At 26.6% G+C, this 18,788-nt stretch overlaps 2 protein-coding genes across 2 annotated transcripts; both read right to left on the reverse strand.

Moving 5' to 3' along the window:
* Positions 1 to 3,656: 3,656 nt before the first annotated feature.
* On the reverse strand, positions 3,657 to 6,781 carry LOC112600101 (post-GPI attachment to proteins factor 3). The gene is made up of 6 exons (XM_025347265.1): positions 6,426 to 6,781; positions 6,211 to 6,359; positions 5,990 to 6,142; positions 4,866 to 5,127; positions 4,602 to 4,806; positions 3,657 to 4,120 (listed from the first exon to the last, which is right to left on the reverse strand). Exons 1-6 carry the CDS (start codon positions 6,553 to 6,555, stop codon positions 4,072 to 4,074), a joined length of 948 nt encoding a protein of 315 aa, XP_025203050.1. The 5' UTR covers positions 6,556 to 6,781; the 3' UTR covers positions 3,657 to 4,071.
* Positions 6,782 to 7,506: 725 nt separating this feature from the next.
* Positions 7,507 to 10,447, reverse strand: LOC112600086 (ATP-dependent RNA helicase abstrakt). The gene is made up of 14 exons (XM_025347243.1): positions 10,421 to 10,447; positions 10,212 to 10,322; positions 9,994 to 10,129; positions 9,785 to 9,920; positions 9,494 to 9,703; positions 9,271 to 9,404; positions 9,048 to 9,204; positions 8,897 to 8,977; positions 8,744 to 8,825; positions 8,534 to 8,665; positions 8,298 to 8,466; positions 8,086 to 8,235; positions 7,823 to 8,005; positions 7,507 to 7,762 (listed from the first exon to the last, which is right to left on the reverse strand). Exons 1-14 carry the CDS (start codon positions 10,445 to 10,447, stop codon positions 7,626 to 7,628), a joined length of 1,845 nt encoding a protein of 614 aa, XP_025203028.1. The 3' UTR covers positions 7,507 to 7,625.
* Between the last annotated feature and the right edge of the window lie 8,341 nt (positions 10,448 to 18,788).

The raw sequence follows: 18,788 nt of genomic DNA on the forward strand, positions 1-18,788 counted from the left end.
CTTTAACACGGAGAGCGGGCCGTCGGAACATAGATCCATTTGTGATCATTTGTGATCGTGGCAAATCGGAATGAATGATTGTAAGGAACAGAAAGTCAAATTGGTATACAATCATTTTAAAACACCTAAATAGCAAATATAGATCTAGTAAGTACGACAAAAAAGCGGTTTTTTGTTTTTCTCGAAAATACATTACTACTTAGGAGGTGATAGGCTACATAATACTTCATTTTTTTTTTATGAATAAATAGGTATTCAAAATTACAAAAAATTCTAATTTATTTGTATTTGAAAATTCATGAAATCTTCAATTTAAATACCTAATGCATTCACTTCTGTTCAAGTGTAATTAATTTATTTATTGAATGGCCAAGAAGTTGGTAAACAGTGATGTAGTCGTAATTTTTTTAATGAGTTAACGCTTAGATGTGATTGAAATATAAACGTGGGAGGCTTTGCCACCAACACCTCCCATATATAACATTTAGCCATGCGCTGTGCAATAAATAATATTAATGTCTAATTACAGTCTTGTACTGTCGTAATTTGCACGGTTTGTAGAATAAATGCATTCCCATACGCGTATACCCGCGTATCACGTGTTATTCTATAAGACATTTAGTATACGCACTTACGGAAAATCAGAGAAGCGGGTATACGCCGTATACCCGCGTATACCCTCCACTACACCACTGCGGCGGTAAGTAGTGATAATTTATTAGCGATGCAGGAAATTCATCTTTAGTTTGTTTTATTTTTGTAGTAGGTATACGCCATGCAAGTGAGTTGTCTTTTACACAAACTGTGCATGGAAAGCTTTGAATAAGGTATTTTTGCTGTAAAAATGTTTTATTTAAATATTCAGTGGTAATTATAAAAAATCTGCACATAACTATAATATTTTTTAGGAAAGATATTCGTAAATTTATTATTGTCCTAACCTTAAAGCATAGTTTATTGTTATCCTCGTTTTTAGGAGATCCTGGCTAGGAATATTGGGGGAGGGATCCATCAGGTATTAAGAATTGAAAGACTGATGCTAGATTTATATAAAAAATACAACAATCAAACCCAAGGTCTATAAATATCTATAAACCTTGAATCAAACCCGCTGATCCCAAGATAATAGGCGGTTGAACGGGAGGTGACTCGGTAACGGGATTGTGTAATGAACGGCAGAAACAATATTATGTTGGATGACGCACGTTTGCGCGCGCACGCGGCCATGTAAAACCATACACAAATTTTGACGACAAAACGTTTTTGTCTTTGACATAGCCGACTTACTTACCATCGTTGTTCACAACGCCATCATCTGTTATGATTATTGGTAGTTGTTATTGCCATATATTTATTATCATTTAATTTTTGTGAAAACGTAAAATTTTACACGTCTAAAAGATGTAACGATTTTACGCTGTTCAGATCTTCACGATACGAGTACTCGTGTGGATAATGGGTAAAAAAACATAATCTTACCTTACCATAATAAATTGTGTAGTGTTGTGGACATTTTTCTTTGCATTGCGTCGTATATTTTGTGCTTATTGGCCATTAAAATAAATGACACACCTGAACGAAATATGTCGTAAAAATGGTCCCCGTGAGTTTTTGTTGTTTCGCGAACTTCTCTGTGTCACTCACAACGGCGACGTATCGAATTTTCAGAGTCGGTAACTGGTTTCGCTTTCCGACCACGACTCCAACCTCAGACAAAGAGTTCATTCTCTTACGCTTTTATAGGTGCATCCTGTTGGATTTCGTATTTATTTTTACCGTGCAGAATGTGCAACGGTAGTTGCCTACTCATAACGCCGTGACATCGTGATTTGATGGTTATCCCATTCAATCGATTTTGCGGCTTAACTGTTTAAAAAAAAAAAAATATATCAAAACAATTCTTAATATATACCACAAAAAATCGTATACTTAAAAGCATTAAAACAAAGCGTCATTTTTTTTCTGTATTCTATGATTTTTATGGTAATATTAATGGTGTACAATCTGCAGAGCCCTGATTAATGGTTGTTTTTATTTTATGCTGCCTGTCTCGTTCAGAAAATTCTAGAAAACCTAATACGGCTAAACACGCATACTGTCAAGTCAGGTGCAGATCCAGAATGATGATCTGAGGAGGGAAATTTATTTTGATATACAGCATACAGTTAATATTTATTTTGCACGTACTTATAATATATTATGATTTAGATATAGTGTAATACTGTAATATGTATGTATATTCTACGTTTGTATTTAATATATATATATATATAAGTAATAATAGTAAAAAATAAAAATAGATAAAAGTATCACTATATAGTTTTAAATTTTGTAACTCCTTAATTTTGTGGCGCCACCACAAAAATATCTACATATTTGGTATTATAAAACAATATGTTATGACAAGTGAGAATCGGCACACAGTGTAACATACAATAAATTTGTGTAGTTTTCACCAAATAAATGTTAACTAACCAAGAGTCACGCTTAAACCGACGCAATAAGTATAGATTCGCCGTTTCCGCGATGTCTCTAATTCTAAGGAAAAAAACAGTTATATTATTCTCCTAAACAAAACACATCTGAACAACAAACAAATATCCAAACTACCAAACTTTCACTCTTGCATCACAAATCGACAAAAAACAGCAAGCTGTAAGCCCAAAATGCTTAAAAGGTGTACAGTGTTTTCTCTATTTACATGGGAAATAAAGTTTATTTTTTTGAATAATTATGGCGTTAGTGGCATAGTTCAATTTTGTATTAAATCGATTAACCAGTGGCCAATACCCATCCACTAATTTTGAAGAAGCAATTGTTCTAAAATTATTCCTTCAGCATACTGTGTCTAGTCTACTAATCATTGCTATAAACATAAAGCTACATTGCTATAGATATATAATAATCCTTATGAACTTACCTAGGTATCTAATCATTTGATCACATTAGTTAATAGTTTTATTGTCCAGCACTGCATATGACATCTAGACTCTAATTTCTAAATGACTCATAAAATTAAAATTAATAAGCTGAGAATATTCATTATTGACTATAAAAATATTTAGGAAAAATCTGTAATTGTCTTTAACTTAATGATAAATAAATGTATATTTAAAGGCATGTTTGAAATAATAAATGTCATAACTAAATTTTGATATTTTAATATTTACAGTACAGGTAGAGAACACACATGTCTTTGAACATATATGGCTAATACTAATAACAAAATAGTATAGATATTAAAAAAGTCAGTAAATGTAACAGATTTTTTTAATATGAAAATCAAATCAAAAATCAAACATAATTTTCTATATTAAAAAATATTTATATTTTTTATAAATAGTACATTTTCATATTAAGGTAATAATAAACATTTAAATAGACTAGTAGGTATCTTAGGTATAGTATAAATAAATTGATTGGAAGCCAATAATTCTTTAATATAAAATATGAAACAAATAATTAATATCAAAATTAAAACAATAACTAAATATACACAAAATCATTAACAAAAATTAGCAAACGAAATAACTACATGGCAATGAAATGCACAATAAAACTTAAATATGTATTTATATAACAGATTTGTTAACATTTTATCACAATGACTGAGTAACTTTTGTGAGATTCATAAAAATATAGTAATAGCTAGTAAGTAGTATTAGATATGGATAGTAGTTATTTCTTACTAAGTTATAGTATTCTAGTGACTCAATAAACATAAGAGTAAAATATTTGATCAATAGTTAAATAGTCTTATGTCATATTTGTATACAATATCTAATATATTATAATTTTATTAACTTATACCTACATATCAGTTTGATGGGTTGACATATTGTAGTAAAGTTTGTGTTCAAAAATAACACAAATTACTTCAATGAGGAAATAGTCATATACTTGTAATTAGACTATAACTCATATAAATATCATGGTGATCTCAGGAAGTAAAAAAAAAAAAATTATTTAAACCTAAATATGACAAATAAAGGTCAGTAGGCCAGGAAAACTAAATTTATCACTGAAGTCTTATTCGTCTTGTATCTGAGGTATCCCCAGTGCAAGAAACTGTCATTTCAGTAACATTCGACGCTGATGTTTACAGTCTTCAATAGCAAACCTGAAAATTATGTTCAAATAATATTAAGAATTAAAAAAAAAAAAAAAATGTGTTCTTCTTTAAAGAAAATAATTCCAAAATTGTATTAAGTCTAGATTATAGAAAATTTACTATCTAAATTATAAATAATTGAAATTTATATTTTAAATTAATATCAGAATTAAATATAAGTCAACCAGTTATGTTACATTTTAAGATTATAACATTCTTTATAGTTAGTTTTTCAAATTTATTTACTTCAAACTAAAATCAAAATAATTAGTTTTTTTAATTTTTAATTGATAATTAAATACTAAAAATAAGAATTTCAAAAAAGTGTAATACATATTTTCTGGATGGTGAGTTACTTATATATTAATTTAAAGCTTATAGCTTTGGTGATAAATACATTTTTTTTTTTTTTAGAAAAAGTATAAAAAAATATTTTAACCATTACAGTACTACTTGTTTAATAACAAAGCTCAAATTTGTATTGCCTTACTTGTACATGAAATATGCATTTGGAGCTGTAGCTAAATGCCAGAGTGAATGTGCATCAAATGTCCACAGAAGTGGTGGAAAATCTGCTAGCTCTAATAATGAAGCCAAAGTCATGCCAAGTACATAAAATATCAAATATTTACCATGGCCCATTCTGCGACGATTCAACACTGCCCATATTAGCATGGCTGTGCCTGTTACAGCGCCTACATGTTTTAAATTAGTAAATGTGTACAAAATATTGTAAATTATTTTTATTTCTTACCAACTAGAAGATTTGTAGTCATATTGTACTTATAATCATATTCTGTAGTAAGTAGATATAATGAATGATAGATAAATGCAAGAGAACATATAACCATAAACGTATTCTTCACAATCTGATTACTGTATAATAGAATTCGATGACCAATAGTGTAAAATGCAAACAAAACCATAGCATAAGCACTAATGTAGTCCATCAATTCAGTAAACATAGTGTCTCGGCCATGGAATACAGCTGACCAAAACCAACAATTTGCTGATACCTAAAAAAATATACATATATTAAAATAAAAAACAACAAAACATTAACTTATACTTAAAAATTATGAATTGTACTATTTGATAAGTTATTAAAATGGAAAATTATAAATCTAGCATCATTTAAAATATCTATAGTTATAGAAAATATAACATCTACTTATTAGTCTAATACTCTAATCTTTAATCTTAATTTTTAAATAACATTTGAGAAGTTTAATTTTTAAAACTGTAAACAGTGAATCTTTTAATTTCATACAAGAATCATAATTTATAAATAATTATAATATTTTGAAATGATATAGATTCATTTTATTAAAAGTAATCAGATATAGAACGTAGCTAAAATAAAAATTAAGTGAGTTACAACCATTTAAATGTATATAATTTAATAAAACATGAACTAAAATAAAAATCAATAGGTATAGATATAAATATTTTATTTTGAATGTTTGAAATGACTTAAATTTTGATGAAACTGGCCACTATCACTTATGGCCCCAAACATTTTGTCTAGTGGTTATATATTTATTAAATTAAATAATATTGTAAATATATTCTAGTGTCATTAATATTTAATGACATAGTAAAAAAAATGTAATTTTAATTAATGCTTGATACACATACACACACACACACACACACACACACACACATATATATATATATATATATCAATAACTATAGTAAATTACTCACTAAAATTATTAATATACTTTTATAATGATTATACAATTTAAGTTTTAAATTTATTTAGTATACTTATATATAAATTAAAAAAGAATGACATTTTTCATATTTTTAATTGAAGACATTTTGATAGCTCTGTAAATTCTATTAATATTTCATAAATAAAATTAAATTTACCAATGTGTACAGAGACCATATATTACATGATGGTAAAGTGAAACGAATTTGTTCTTTGAAACGATTGAACATTATCAAATTTGTAAATAAATTTAATAAAGAAAATGCAACTGATGCGGGTTCTTGTAGACCAAGTAGTCTTTTAAATGGCCACTAAAAAAAAAAAAAAAAGTTAATATTTTAAATGAATATTGTAAATTTAAAAAAATTTCATGCACAACCTTTCCATGAAATTGTGGAACTGGCCAATCGCGTTCTACCAAACCTTCAACCATTGGCCACATGCAATCATATTTGCAGTTTTCAGAACATTTCCATTTAAAAACTTCTAAAACTATAAGACAACAGCTTCTCTTGTATCTTACACCATCTAAATACATCCATCATTAGATTAGTTATGATATTGATTAATTCTAATTGAAATTCAATGTTTTACCTTTGTCGCATCGTTTCTGTGAACATTCTACAACACAACTTCTGTAAGACGGGAAGCTATCTCCCAGAGAGCAATGTCCAAATGCATAGGTCAACGCCAAAATGGTTAACACAAACAAATATTGTGCCATTTTTAAATGTTATAACAACGTTGGTTGTCGAGCATTACTGGTTATGTTTCATGACTAAAGAGTGTTTGATACAAAAAACCAATAATTAAATAAAAATAAAAATGCGTATACTTAGTTCTAGGATGTCTGGTAAAATTAATAAGACTAAAAATTGACTGAATTGTTTGCATTCGGTGACTAAAAATCTTAAATAGTAAAATAAATATAAAATAAGTAGGTACTGGGTAATAACTAATGTTAATACTTAATAATATTATTAAATTATGTTTACAAATTTACTATCACATTTGTCATTTATCACAATAGCTCACATCTGTTATCGACAATCGTATTTACAAAATAAATGATAAGTGATAACAATGTTGATATCTAATCCAGAGTCCAAACGATATTTGTTAAAGCTTTTAAAGTTGGAATCCTTTGTGGAATGTGGAAAAATATATGGAATAATGGGATTTGAGGATATCTATTTCGTGTTTTCATGTGTGAAATGCCTCACGGACAATTGCACCTGTTCTCGTGTTATTATACTTTGATAAAATTTCAAAAACGTTATTAGATCACTCGTGGGAGCATTATAATTTTCAAGCTTTATACCTGAGAATTGTATTGACTTAGGGTATGATAGCTCACATGACAATCATGAGTCTCGTTTTCTGGTATCTATACCATAGTGAATTATGGCATACATATTACCTTTAATGATTAAATGCCATTTAAGGTAACCATGAATGTCATTAATTTAATACGCAACAATATAAGAATATAATATGACTTAACTAAAAATTAAGCTCAACCACTTTATAATAAAAAAATTAAGTCATTTATTATTTATTTACATTAGGTACACTAAATAGCAATTATAGGTACAAAAATAATATTTTAATAACTAATAGGTCTAGTCAAAATTTACATTTTCACAAACCAAAATCAAATTTTTATTATATCACATTAATTTAATCGATATACAATCAAACAATATAATTGAGATTTTTCATCTTAATATATAATTTTTGGGTAGACAAATTTTGTAAGATTATCAGAAGAATATACATGACTGTAATGTAAAACTAATAATCCGCAGCACTAGTCGCTAAATAATCCCTACGTCCGATATTAGATGCTTGTTTAGTTTGTATTGCTTCTAATTTAGGACAATCAGTAATTCTGTGGCCCAAACCACCACAATAACTGCAACCTCTTTCATCTAAAATAAAAATAATTAATTTTATACATTCCGTTAATAAATAAAATAGTAAATTTGAACCTCCGAGTTGTAAGTATTTCTCATTTTCTGATTCCAATTCAGACAAAAACAATGGGACTTTTTGACGAGCTTCTATTAACAAATGCTTCAAATCTAATAGTACAGATTCATCATTTGCTTTATTGATAAATGTTGTAGCTATACCAGTTTTACCTGAACGACCAGTTCTACCAATTCTGTGTACTAAATTAAAAAGTAAAAACATTGTTATTTAACATAAAAAAAAAAAAAAAATAGACATAATACTGTTTCTAATTACATACCATAATTTTCTACATCATCGGGCATATCATAGTTGATTACATGCTGTATTTCTTCAAAATCTAAACCTTTGGAAGCTACATCAGTAGCAACAAGCACATCTTTTTGGCCTTTTCTAAACGCATCAACAGACTTTGAACGTTCCTCTTGGTCTAAACACATCAGTGTAAAATAATATACAATAATTGTACAGGAAAAGTAAAACTAATTAAACCTTTTCCTCCGTGTATAGCCACAGCTTCAACTCCTTTAAGCAATAAATATTCATGTATTGCATCAACATCTTGTTTCTTTTCAGCAAAAATTAAAACTGGTGGGGTAGTTTTTTTTAAACATTCTAGCAAATAAACCACTTTTGCTTCTTGTTTAACATACTCTACTTCCTATTAATTATGTACATTTATTAGATAAAATATAATAAATAAATTATAAATAAAAATAAAAATTTACCTGAATGACATTCATAGATGCTGCACCTGCTCTACCAACATTAATGGTAATTGGTTTAACTAGGGCTGATCGAGCAAAATTTTGAATTTTTTTTGGCATAGTAGCTGAAAATAACAATGTTTGTCTCTGACCCTAAAATATAAATGAATAACGTACAATTATTATAGTAATTAAAGTATTAGAAATTATGTCAAATAATAGAAGATATACTTGAAAAAATGAAAATATTGTTCTCACATCTTCTTCAAAACCCATATCAATCATCCTATCAGCTTCATCCATACAAAGATAGCTAGTAAATAATATTAATGTTTATTAAATTTAAATACTTTGAAAATGTAAAATGTAAATGTATTAACGTACCGACAGACTTCTAAATTTATCATTTTCTTATCTAACATATCCATTAGTCGACCAGGAGTTGCTACCATTATGTGTACACCTCTAATATAAATAAAAATTAAAAATGTACTATTATTTATATAATTTAGAAATAAAAATGATAAAAAATTACCTTTTAATAACATCAAGTGATTCAAAAACAGGTATGCCTCCTATAGCTAAACATGATCTAAGTCTTGGGTAATTAGATCGTTCCAGATATGTCATATAGTGATTAATAATATCAAATGTTTGTTTTGCCAATTCTCTAGATGGACAGATTATTAATCCTAAAAAATTTGAAACAGGTTAAATGTGATTCATTAATATATTTTTAAAATATTAAATTTTAATACCATACGGTCCTTCATTAGGTTTAAATGGTAATCTCATTTCTTGTTCTAAACAAAACATTAAAAGTGGTAGTACAAAAACTAATGTTTTACCACTTCCAGTAAATGCTATACCAATCATATCTCTTCCAGATAATCTAAAATAACATACAAATATCTTGTTAAATAAATATTAATCTAAATTAATAATCATCTCATTATATAATTTGTTTTAGAAAATACATACACAGTGGGAATTCCTTGGACTTGAATTGGTGTTGGTTTTTTAATACCTTTTTGAGAAAGTCCAGCCATAATACCTTTGTTTAATTTCATCTCTCTAAATGATTTGAGAGGAGGAGGAATTTCTTCACCTTCAACTAGTATACGTAACTTAAGACGCACATTTTCATGGCGTTCTTCTGGCATGGCTAATATGTATCGAGGAGCTGTCCAACTAGAATGAACAAATGACATTTTAGTAAAGTTTTAAAATAAATATCATTTTAGTGTTGTTTTAACTAATATTTATTGCAACCTTGTTTTAATTGGATCATCATATTGGATACCTTTGGCCAATTCAGCAACACCCATTAAGGCTTTTTTCTCCGCAACACTTTCTAAAATTTTTTCTTCTTCTTTTAACTGTTTTTCCATTTCACTTTCTTTTTTTGCTGTAATTTATGTAAGACAGTACATGAGTATTTTATATTTATATGAAATTTAGTAAAAATAAAATAATATTACCTTCAGCAAGTTTTTTCAGCTCTGTGTGTTGATCTAAAAGACTAATGTTTGATTTCCTACCCCATACTTGTCCTTCAGTTTCATCATCATCAAATTCATCACTAGATGATTTCACTTTTCCAGACTCTTCTTTGAGCTAAAAAAAAATATTTTAAATACTATCTATTTAATTTGTGGATTAAACTACTTGAAAAAATATAATACCAAATTAATATTACCTTTGAAAGTCTTCCCAATCTGAGTAGCTCTTGTTTTTTTCGTTCTCTGACAGGCACATACGGTACATATTCATCATCAGAATTGGATTCAGCATCCTCCCGTCGATACCGCTGAAACAAATAATACAAAGTAACTATTGAAAACTTGAAAAACAATTGAATGATTCAAATAATATTTCAAAAACATTGATGTTGTTAGTCATAATTACCTTATGTGGCACTTTGAATTCGGACATTTTAATTATTAAATGTACCTACAATAGTTTTATTATATTTTTAAGTTTGCATTCAAAAAAAAAAAAAAATTCAAAAAATAATATCATATAAACATTAAAAACGACTTGAGTCGTATGAACACTATAAACAACATTCTATATTATTATTATCACAAAATATTCAGTTTTTGTGTTATCGTCTCCACATTTATGTGTAAGATAATAATTATTGATAACTGCTGATAAGCGTCTTTCCACAATGTGATACCATCCGAAAACGGAACGATGAACTTATGGTGTACGTGTGATGGCCTATACACAACGCCACCAGTAACTTTATTATCGAAATTCGTTGAAAAAAATAGCGTAAATAATTCAATAACATAAAAGTACGCGGTGGAAAAATGGATAGATATATAGTACGGGAATCTACGCCGGTACGAAAAAAAGAAGGAATCCCACTGACAGCTTGTCACGAGTAGACCGATATGAGTGGGTTGTCATGAATAAAATTTTATGCGTTTTAATAATTCATGCACTACAAGTTAGGTACGTGTGTATGCCTACCTATATTATTGTTGCATTAACGAAACAATAATAATACTATACTATTTTAAACTTTTTAAGATTTTTTATATTGAATAAAGAGAATATCCCGTGGCGATACAAAATTATGTTTATTAAATAAAAAATCCCTGTTTTTACTGTAAATTATTTAGTGAATAATTACATTGAAAATTTTGATATACTAAATTTAAAACTCTTATGAATAACTAATCAGTTTATAATAAAAATAATATTCATTAAATGTTAGATAAAAATATAGCTTATATATTATATTGGATCTAGTATTAATTAGATTTTTTTTTATAAATTATAAATAATGTCGGGTTGATAATAATTATTAAAAAATTTAAAATCCCCGCACTCCCATATCTTTCAAACCTATTATTCATATTATATATTATGTATTATCCTTAATATACAAAGTTAAATAATCCCAAATTTTTTTTTTTTATTTTAAATAGTTTATTTACAGTCTATACAAACAGAATATAATAAGTAAGTGTGGTGACATAAAAATAACATTAATCATATAGTAGGAATGCTTCCAACAGTGTCACCTGACAAGAAATTAGGGTTTTTATATTTTTATTAACTTATTTTTTTTTTTACATTGAGCAAGTCTCTTGGCCATTGCCTTTTTAACCTTCTAGGAATGATTGAGGTAGAGATAATACTTTTAATTATTGGATTAGAATGAGCGCGAAGTTTCAAGTGGAATTTTAAGTAATGGGATTTAGCTAAGTCGATGATGGTTGGTATATTCAGGTATTTGTGGAGGTTTTTGTTGGTAACATACCAAGGACCAAAGGTTATTAGGCGTTATTAGACGTAGGCATATGGATTTAAATGCTTGTAAGGTATTCGTGTTTGATGGCTTTGTTGACCTCCATAGTTGGATGCCGTAAAGCCAAGCCAGACGAATTATTGATCATTTTAAGCAACTTACAAAATCTCAAGATATTGAAAATACAGTCTTTAGGTATATTTTTTATAATATCCAAAAATCAGATTTTAAATATCTATTTTATTAAAGAAAAACCTGTAAATAGTATACGTTATGCATATACATATAGGTACCAATGTACCATAATACTCGGACCTTAAGTATTTTAAAACTAATTCAATAAATACATCATAATTTAAAAGTCTAACGTTCTTAAGCTTTATATTCATATACATATTTATTGCTGATAAATTAACTACCTTTTTATATGATTTATCTATAGTTGTTTATTTATTTTTTTTTTTTTTGCAAAATATAAATGACTTAATCTGTAACCAGCTAGAACACGAATTTTGAGAGCTATTTAGTTAAAAAGTTTTTTATGCATTGATTAGAATTTATAAATGCAATATTGATATAAAAATTTTCCACTCTTTAAATGTAGTCAGTGCTTTATATATATACCTATAACCATTGTGTAATTTTTGTTTTTTTTATATAAGTTGTGAAACGTTTAGACTATATAAAAAAGAATTATCAAACATTTTTTAATGAATTAAACATGGTTTAATGCTTGCAAAGTAAATGTTGAATAAGTATATTTTTGTTTTTTTCTGTATATTGATTTTTATTTGAAGATCTAATAAACAATACCTATCTGATCCTTTGAAAATATGAAATTGATTAAATCGAAAAAAAATGTATTTTAAAAAAAGATGTGATGAAAAATCAAAAACTACCTGAAGGATATTTATATAAAAATATATAACAAAAAGGGATAATCCTTTTCAATTCAATCAAAATATTTGTGCAACAACCAAGGAATTACAGAGGCGTTGTAAAGTTAAAGTTTTTAGAAGGGTGTCAGGTTTATAAAATTATGTAAAAACTAGAAAATATTGCAGGCTGGGCGCCCACTGGTTAAACTGTCATGCTGTAACTTTGTCCCTGAAGTTAATATATTTAAGTACAATTTATGACAGTTTTGTCGGTTACGGATAATTTAATTATTATTTTGCAATATTTTAAAAGTGATTTCCAATATTGCCAATAGTTTTAACTGTCCAAAGTGTTAGCGGTTGCAGTAGTATTATGAGTAATTTTATAATAATAATTAGTAATATTATTTTTAAGATTACGCACTAGCTTCCCTTGAAAATAAGTTATCGATTGCATTATTAGATCAATTTTCAAGGTTAGACAAAATAAGTTAATCGCAATCAATTCAAATATAACTAAGTCCTATAAGTAAAATATTCACAAAGAGTGGAGCTGTGAATTGAAATTTATATAATACATATTTTATACATATTTATCAGTTTTCAAATGTCACTTGCCATAATCGGTACAGAATATCGTTACAATTAATTTTAGTATCTAAAATTTAACAAGTATTGTGCTCTTACATGATATAATATTGAAATAGTAAAACTGCCGCTACATTAAAGTGTCATTAAATTTAAAAAAAAAATAATTTAAGTTCGGATAATATTTAAAAAAAAAAATTATAATTTTGTTATACTAATATAATTGCAATAAGTTGTATGTTGAACATGTTGTTATTTATTATGTTATTTCTTATTTTTAATTTTTATCATTGTTTTGAAATTTTTGATTGCATTTAATACAATATCATAATTTATTCTTCGTCTTTATTAAAATTAATTTTTGTATTAATATTATACATTTACAATATTTGCAACAAATACATTATATAGCTTATTGATGTTTTAATTCGTTTTTATTATGTACCTACATATCTTTGCTGCAATCACTGGAAAAGCGCATGTGATTCAAAAAACTTCCAGAGGAGTTTCCGTCGGTATTTGACTCGTATAAAAAGACGACAAGTTTTTTATTGTAGGTACCTATAGGTACACAATTGAAAGACGGTTTTTTAAATAAATATTTTTTTTCTATTTCACATCTCTGCCGTAACCCTTTTCGTTCTACTATTTTATTTACATATTACACTTATGTCAAGTCTACAAAGATTTATTCCATACATATGTATTATCACGTACATACATACATTTGTATGTTTTCATAAATTTCCGGTTTACCTATACTTTTTATGCCATACATAAAAAAATATTTGATGAAATATTTTATAAGCTGCATTGTGAATAGTATGTACGATGATTTATTTGACTCCGATTTTTAGACTGCAGATCGAGCAAAATTCAATGTTTCGATTTTAACATTAGTTTAAGTCGGGTTTTTTCATTTTTCAGATCAATGTGGTTATATATTTTTTTTAACCAATAATACGCGTAAACACACAAAAAAAAAAACGAAAACGAATAAAAAAAAAACCCACATCGATCGATAAAGGGTAGCGAATAAATTTGAAAAAAAAAAAATTACACAGACACTGCGTTTTTACACTCCAAACACGATTATTTTTCGTGAAAACCCGCCAACGTGGCATAGGGTCACAGGACACAATAATAATAATAAAAAAAAAAAAATCGCGTGGTCGGGAATGCGCGATAAGTACATTTTAACTAATTCAGTACCAGTATGGCGAGACTTCGAAAGTTTATATATACGAGTATACTCATACAAAAAAAAACTCAGAGTAGATTCGAGTACAAAGTAACGAATTTGGGGGTTAGCTGCAGTCTATATTTATTATAAATATATACGTGTAATGTAGCTATATACGCGCGCGCGCACACACATACAAAAAATACACACACACACACACACAACATATACACATTACACATCATGTGTGTGTAGGCAATATATAGATGTATCTAGAACTACAGAGTTCCGATCGGAAAAATTCGTCATAAAACATGGTCTAAATAGTGCCATAATAATAAATAACAATGTACTGTAATAAAATAAAGATAATATGATGTATGGCGATAATAAACGATTTACCATAAGCCCTTTACACGTGCATGTACTGATTTATATTATTATTATTGTATTGCACAAGTGTTATTACATATATACATATACGTATTTATACTGCAGACGATAAAATATATTTTACGTGTAAAATAATACACATAAACGTATATAATATGACTTAGTGTGTGTAAAACAGCTATTGAATTCGCATGAATGACATTTACTTTTTAGTTGGTACGCGCCAACGTAATAATATTATTGCCACCATACAGCTTTTCCGTATTTATTAAAACGACCGCGACACATGCATGATATGCACAGGCTACAATATTCATCAAGCGAGTTCACTCCTCTTTTATCCTTTAAATTTATTATTCATTTCATGGTTTTGGTAATTTTTTAGTGGTACACTTAAAAAAATCATATTTTTAAAAACTTAATATAATTTATAATATTCTATTTAAGAAATGTACTTTGGTGACATATAAGAAACTAGTGAAAAACTACTAGTTTAAATTTTGATTTAAATAGATAGATAATCAATATATTAAAAGATAATCTGCTTAAAAATTTACTAAAAAAGTTTGATTCTTACAAAAAAAAAAAAACCAAGATTGAATATTTTACTATATTTTTTTAGATGACTCAAAAAACAGAAGCATTTCAAAATATGTTTTTTAAGTATACTTAAAAATTAAAAAACTAAGAATTTAAATAGTTATTATTAAATAAAAAATGTGGGCCACTATCACTTTATTACATAATATTATGCTTTGATAATAAGTATATGAAAATATTATTTAGTGTTTTAGTATGACATTTTTTATACATTTATATTTAATTTTAATTCATTTAATTATAATATAATAATCAATTCAGAATTTACAAAATATTATGGTTGCAGCTTATATTATAATAAATAATAGTCATGTATAACACTATAGCTTTTAAAGTTTGTTTTCTATAATCAAATTCACGATATTAAATTAGGATATTTTGCAGTTTTCTTACTTATCTTCATTGATATGAATTATGATTATACAGTGAATTTTTGGTTGATTTTCTTGTAGAAAATACATAATAATAATAGTTAAATATAACACATCTAAATGTTCTACGTATGTGGTAGAATATAGCTTGTAGTTGCTTGATGATAATATGATAATTTAAATGGTAGCCGGTTATTTATAAATTTAAATAAATTCAATAAATGAAATAAAATCATAATTAATAATATAAATTGTGTATTTTTCACTCCATGAATAAAATAGATATTTAGTGCATCAAACTATAAATTTAACAATAATTTATTCAATATAATATAGTTATACGGTTATATAGTAAATAGATACATACTCTATTAGAATAATATTATTCAAAGCAAATTGTGTGGCTTCGGGCAATCATAATAATACGTTTTATCCATAAGAACATTTTAATCTTGAACCAATTATTATGTCATATAACTTGATATCCTCCGTATTAATAAATTATTTTTTTATATATATCTTTTATAAGTATAGTTAATTTGCTCGAATACGATAATATTTCTTTGTTAATAATTTGTCTGATATTACATTTATTCTGGTAAACAATTTGCTAACATTAAAAAAACATTAACCACAAATAAGTGTAGGTGAATATTTTGTAGATATTATAAAATTAAATTCAGATCATATTTTTATGAAACATCATTGAAACAACGAGATCAGCTCATAAACCTAGCGGAACAGGTTTTTGTTGTTTGAAATGGCACATAATATTATTAAATATTATTATATTTTTTTTAACAAAGAATATTAACATTTTAGATATATGCAAAAATTGGTTAAATTACGCAAGAAAAAATATCAAGCACACAAAGACGATCTAATAAATATTTTTATTTCATGTAGTCGCTAGTTGAATTATACATTAATATTATTATATATCTACTTGTACATATTATGTTTAATACTTTTACGCATATTACAGACTATGATGAATTGAATTTGGTGTTAGATGATGATGTAAGGTTATTTTTTAAGGAAAATAAATTATTGAATTTTGCTGCAGGGAACTAAAACTGATCGTACATTTTGTGATATTTAAGCTTGAGTCATAACAGCACATCAGAAATAAAAATCGATTTTGATTTTTGATGATTGTGAATACAGTGTGACAAATTCGTAGATGATACTGTAACGCTATAATGTAAAGTAAAACGAGTGTAACTTTTTGAAAATCACAAGTTTTTGGTTTTTGCTAACGTATACGACAATTATTTTTTATAGAAATCTAAAAATCGGAATAAACTTTGTTTCTGACACTTCCCAATTACATTTTTAACGATATACTCTGTTAGTGCTTAGGTCGTTAATTTTTTATGCCTGAGTAGAAATATCAAATAGGTTAGATATATATTATACATTATATGTGAGTATGATACACTTAAAAATTCTGCATCAGTTAGTTTCCAGTATTTTAATTTTATTTAGTAAATTTCAATAAATTTTAATGCTTTGGTCTTGATTGAAAAATTAAAATTTTCAATAATGACATGCAATACTGCAATTTTTTTCTTAATATTATTACTTTTTTATAATTTTGTGTTTTAATTAATTATTTTTGTACCTATATATTGGTTGTTGAGTATTGCAAATTACTCTAGCAGAATCTACCAAAAATCTTTTTCATCCATGATACTTGAATTAAGTCTATGATTCAGTTATTTTATAAAATACTATAGATATAATTGATTAATTTCATGTAAGAATTGTGAAGTATAGTTAATTATACTCATTGTTATTATTACAATTTTGATGCCTATCGTTACTTTGATTTATTAATATTTATATTAAAACTTTTAATTAGTGAACATTTATGTTTTTAGACATGGTACTGAAAAATGAACTTATTGTGCCGAATGGAGTTTAAAACAGGTTTTAAATTATTTGTTATGTAAAAATCTTACTTTGCAGTATATACCTTTATTACGGCTTAGAGGAGATATAATAATAAATTAGCTTATAATTTTTAAGTACGACCACTTTAAGATATTCGTGAATCGTGATATATAGTTAAATAATTAGGTAAATCCAAAGTACTTACTAATCCTTAATAGCTGACGTTACAAGTCAAATCAATTGAAAAATTATTTGATATAATTTTTACTAGATGCATAAGGAGCGAGATTAATTAATTTTGCTGATATACTTTAATAATTATTTTCATCATAATAACGAATAATTGAGTGTTTAGTAATGCCATTAGATTGTCTAATAAGTATAAAGTCTGAGAAAACGATATCTCGCTATTATTTTAAGTTGAATACTTAAAACTAAAAAGCTAAAAAGTAGTTATCTAATCGGCTAAACTTATCTATATTATAAGAAAATAATAATTGTAAATCTTGTATAAAATTGTGATTAAAAATATTTTACGGTGTACTCATAATATATTATAGTAAAGTTGTAGTATAGACGATAGTTTGCGTTTTTATAGTTATACTAATATAATTGGCATGTTTAAGAGGTGGTATTATCTAGGTTTTTGTTGCAAGATGTATAACAACTGGATTTTGTCAATATTTAAATTAGAATGTAAATTAGATTACCAAGAGCTTGACCCATAGAAATAACATTTATAATTACATAAATATAAAATATACGAGTATTATTAAAACAGGTAGGAAACATGGGAACGTAACAATAATAAAAGCTAACCCTTCACCCAGATAATCCTTTTTCGTATCTTCGTTAACTAATACGTGTGGTGTCTTGTTTATAAATTAACCAAATTGAAGTTTTCATATTTTGCCTTAATTAGGAAGAACAATATTTTATTTGTAGTTGTTGTAGATGTTATATACTTATATATATATATATATATATATATATGTATATTGTATATATTATACTATCGTTGTAACTCTTAAGTATTTTATAGCTATCAAAATTAATACTACATACTACGTACTACATTATAGTGTGACTAGTAGCTTAGTAA

This window comes from Melanaphis sacchari, unplaced genomic scaffold (assembly GCF_002803265.2).
Source record: "Melanaphis sacchari strain LSU unplaced genomic scaffold, SCAv2.0 Contig60_pilon_pilon, whole genome shotgun sequence".
Lineage (NCBI taxonomy): Eukaryota > Metazoa > Arthropoda > Insecta > Hemiptera > Aphididae > Melanaphis > Melanaphis sacchari.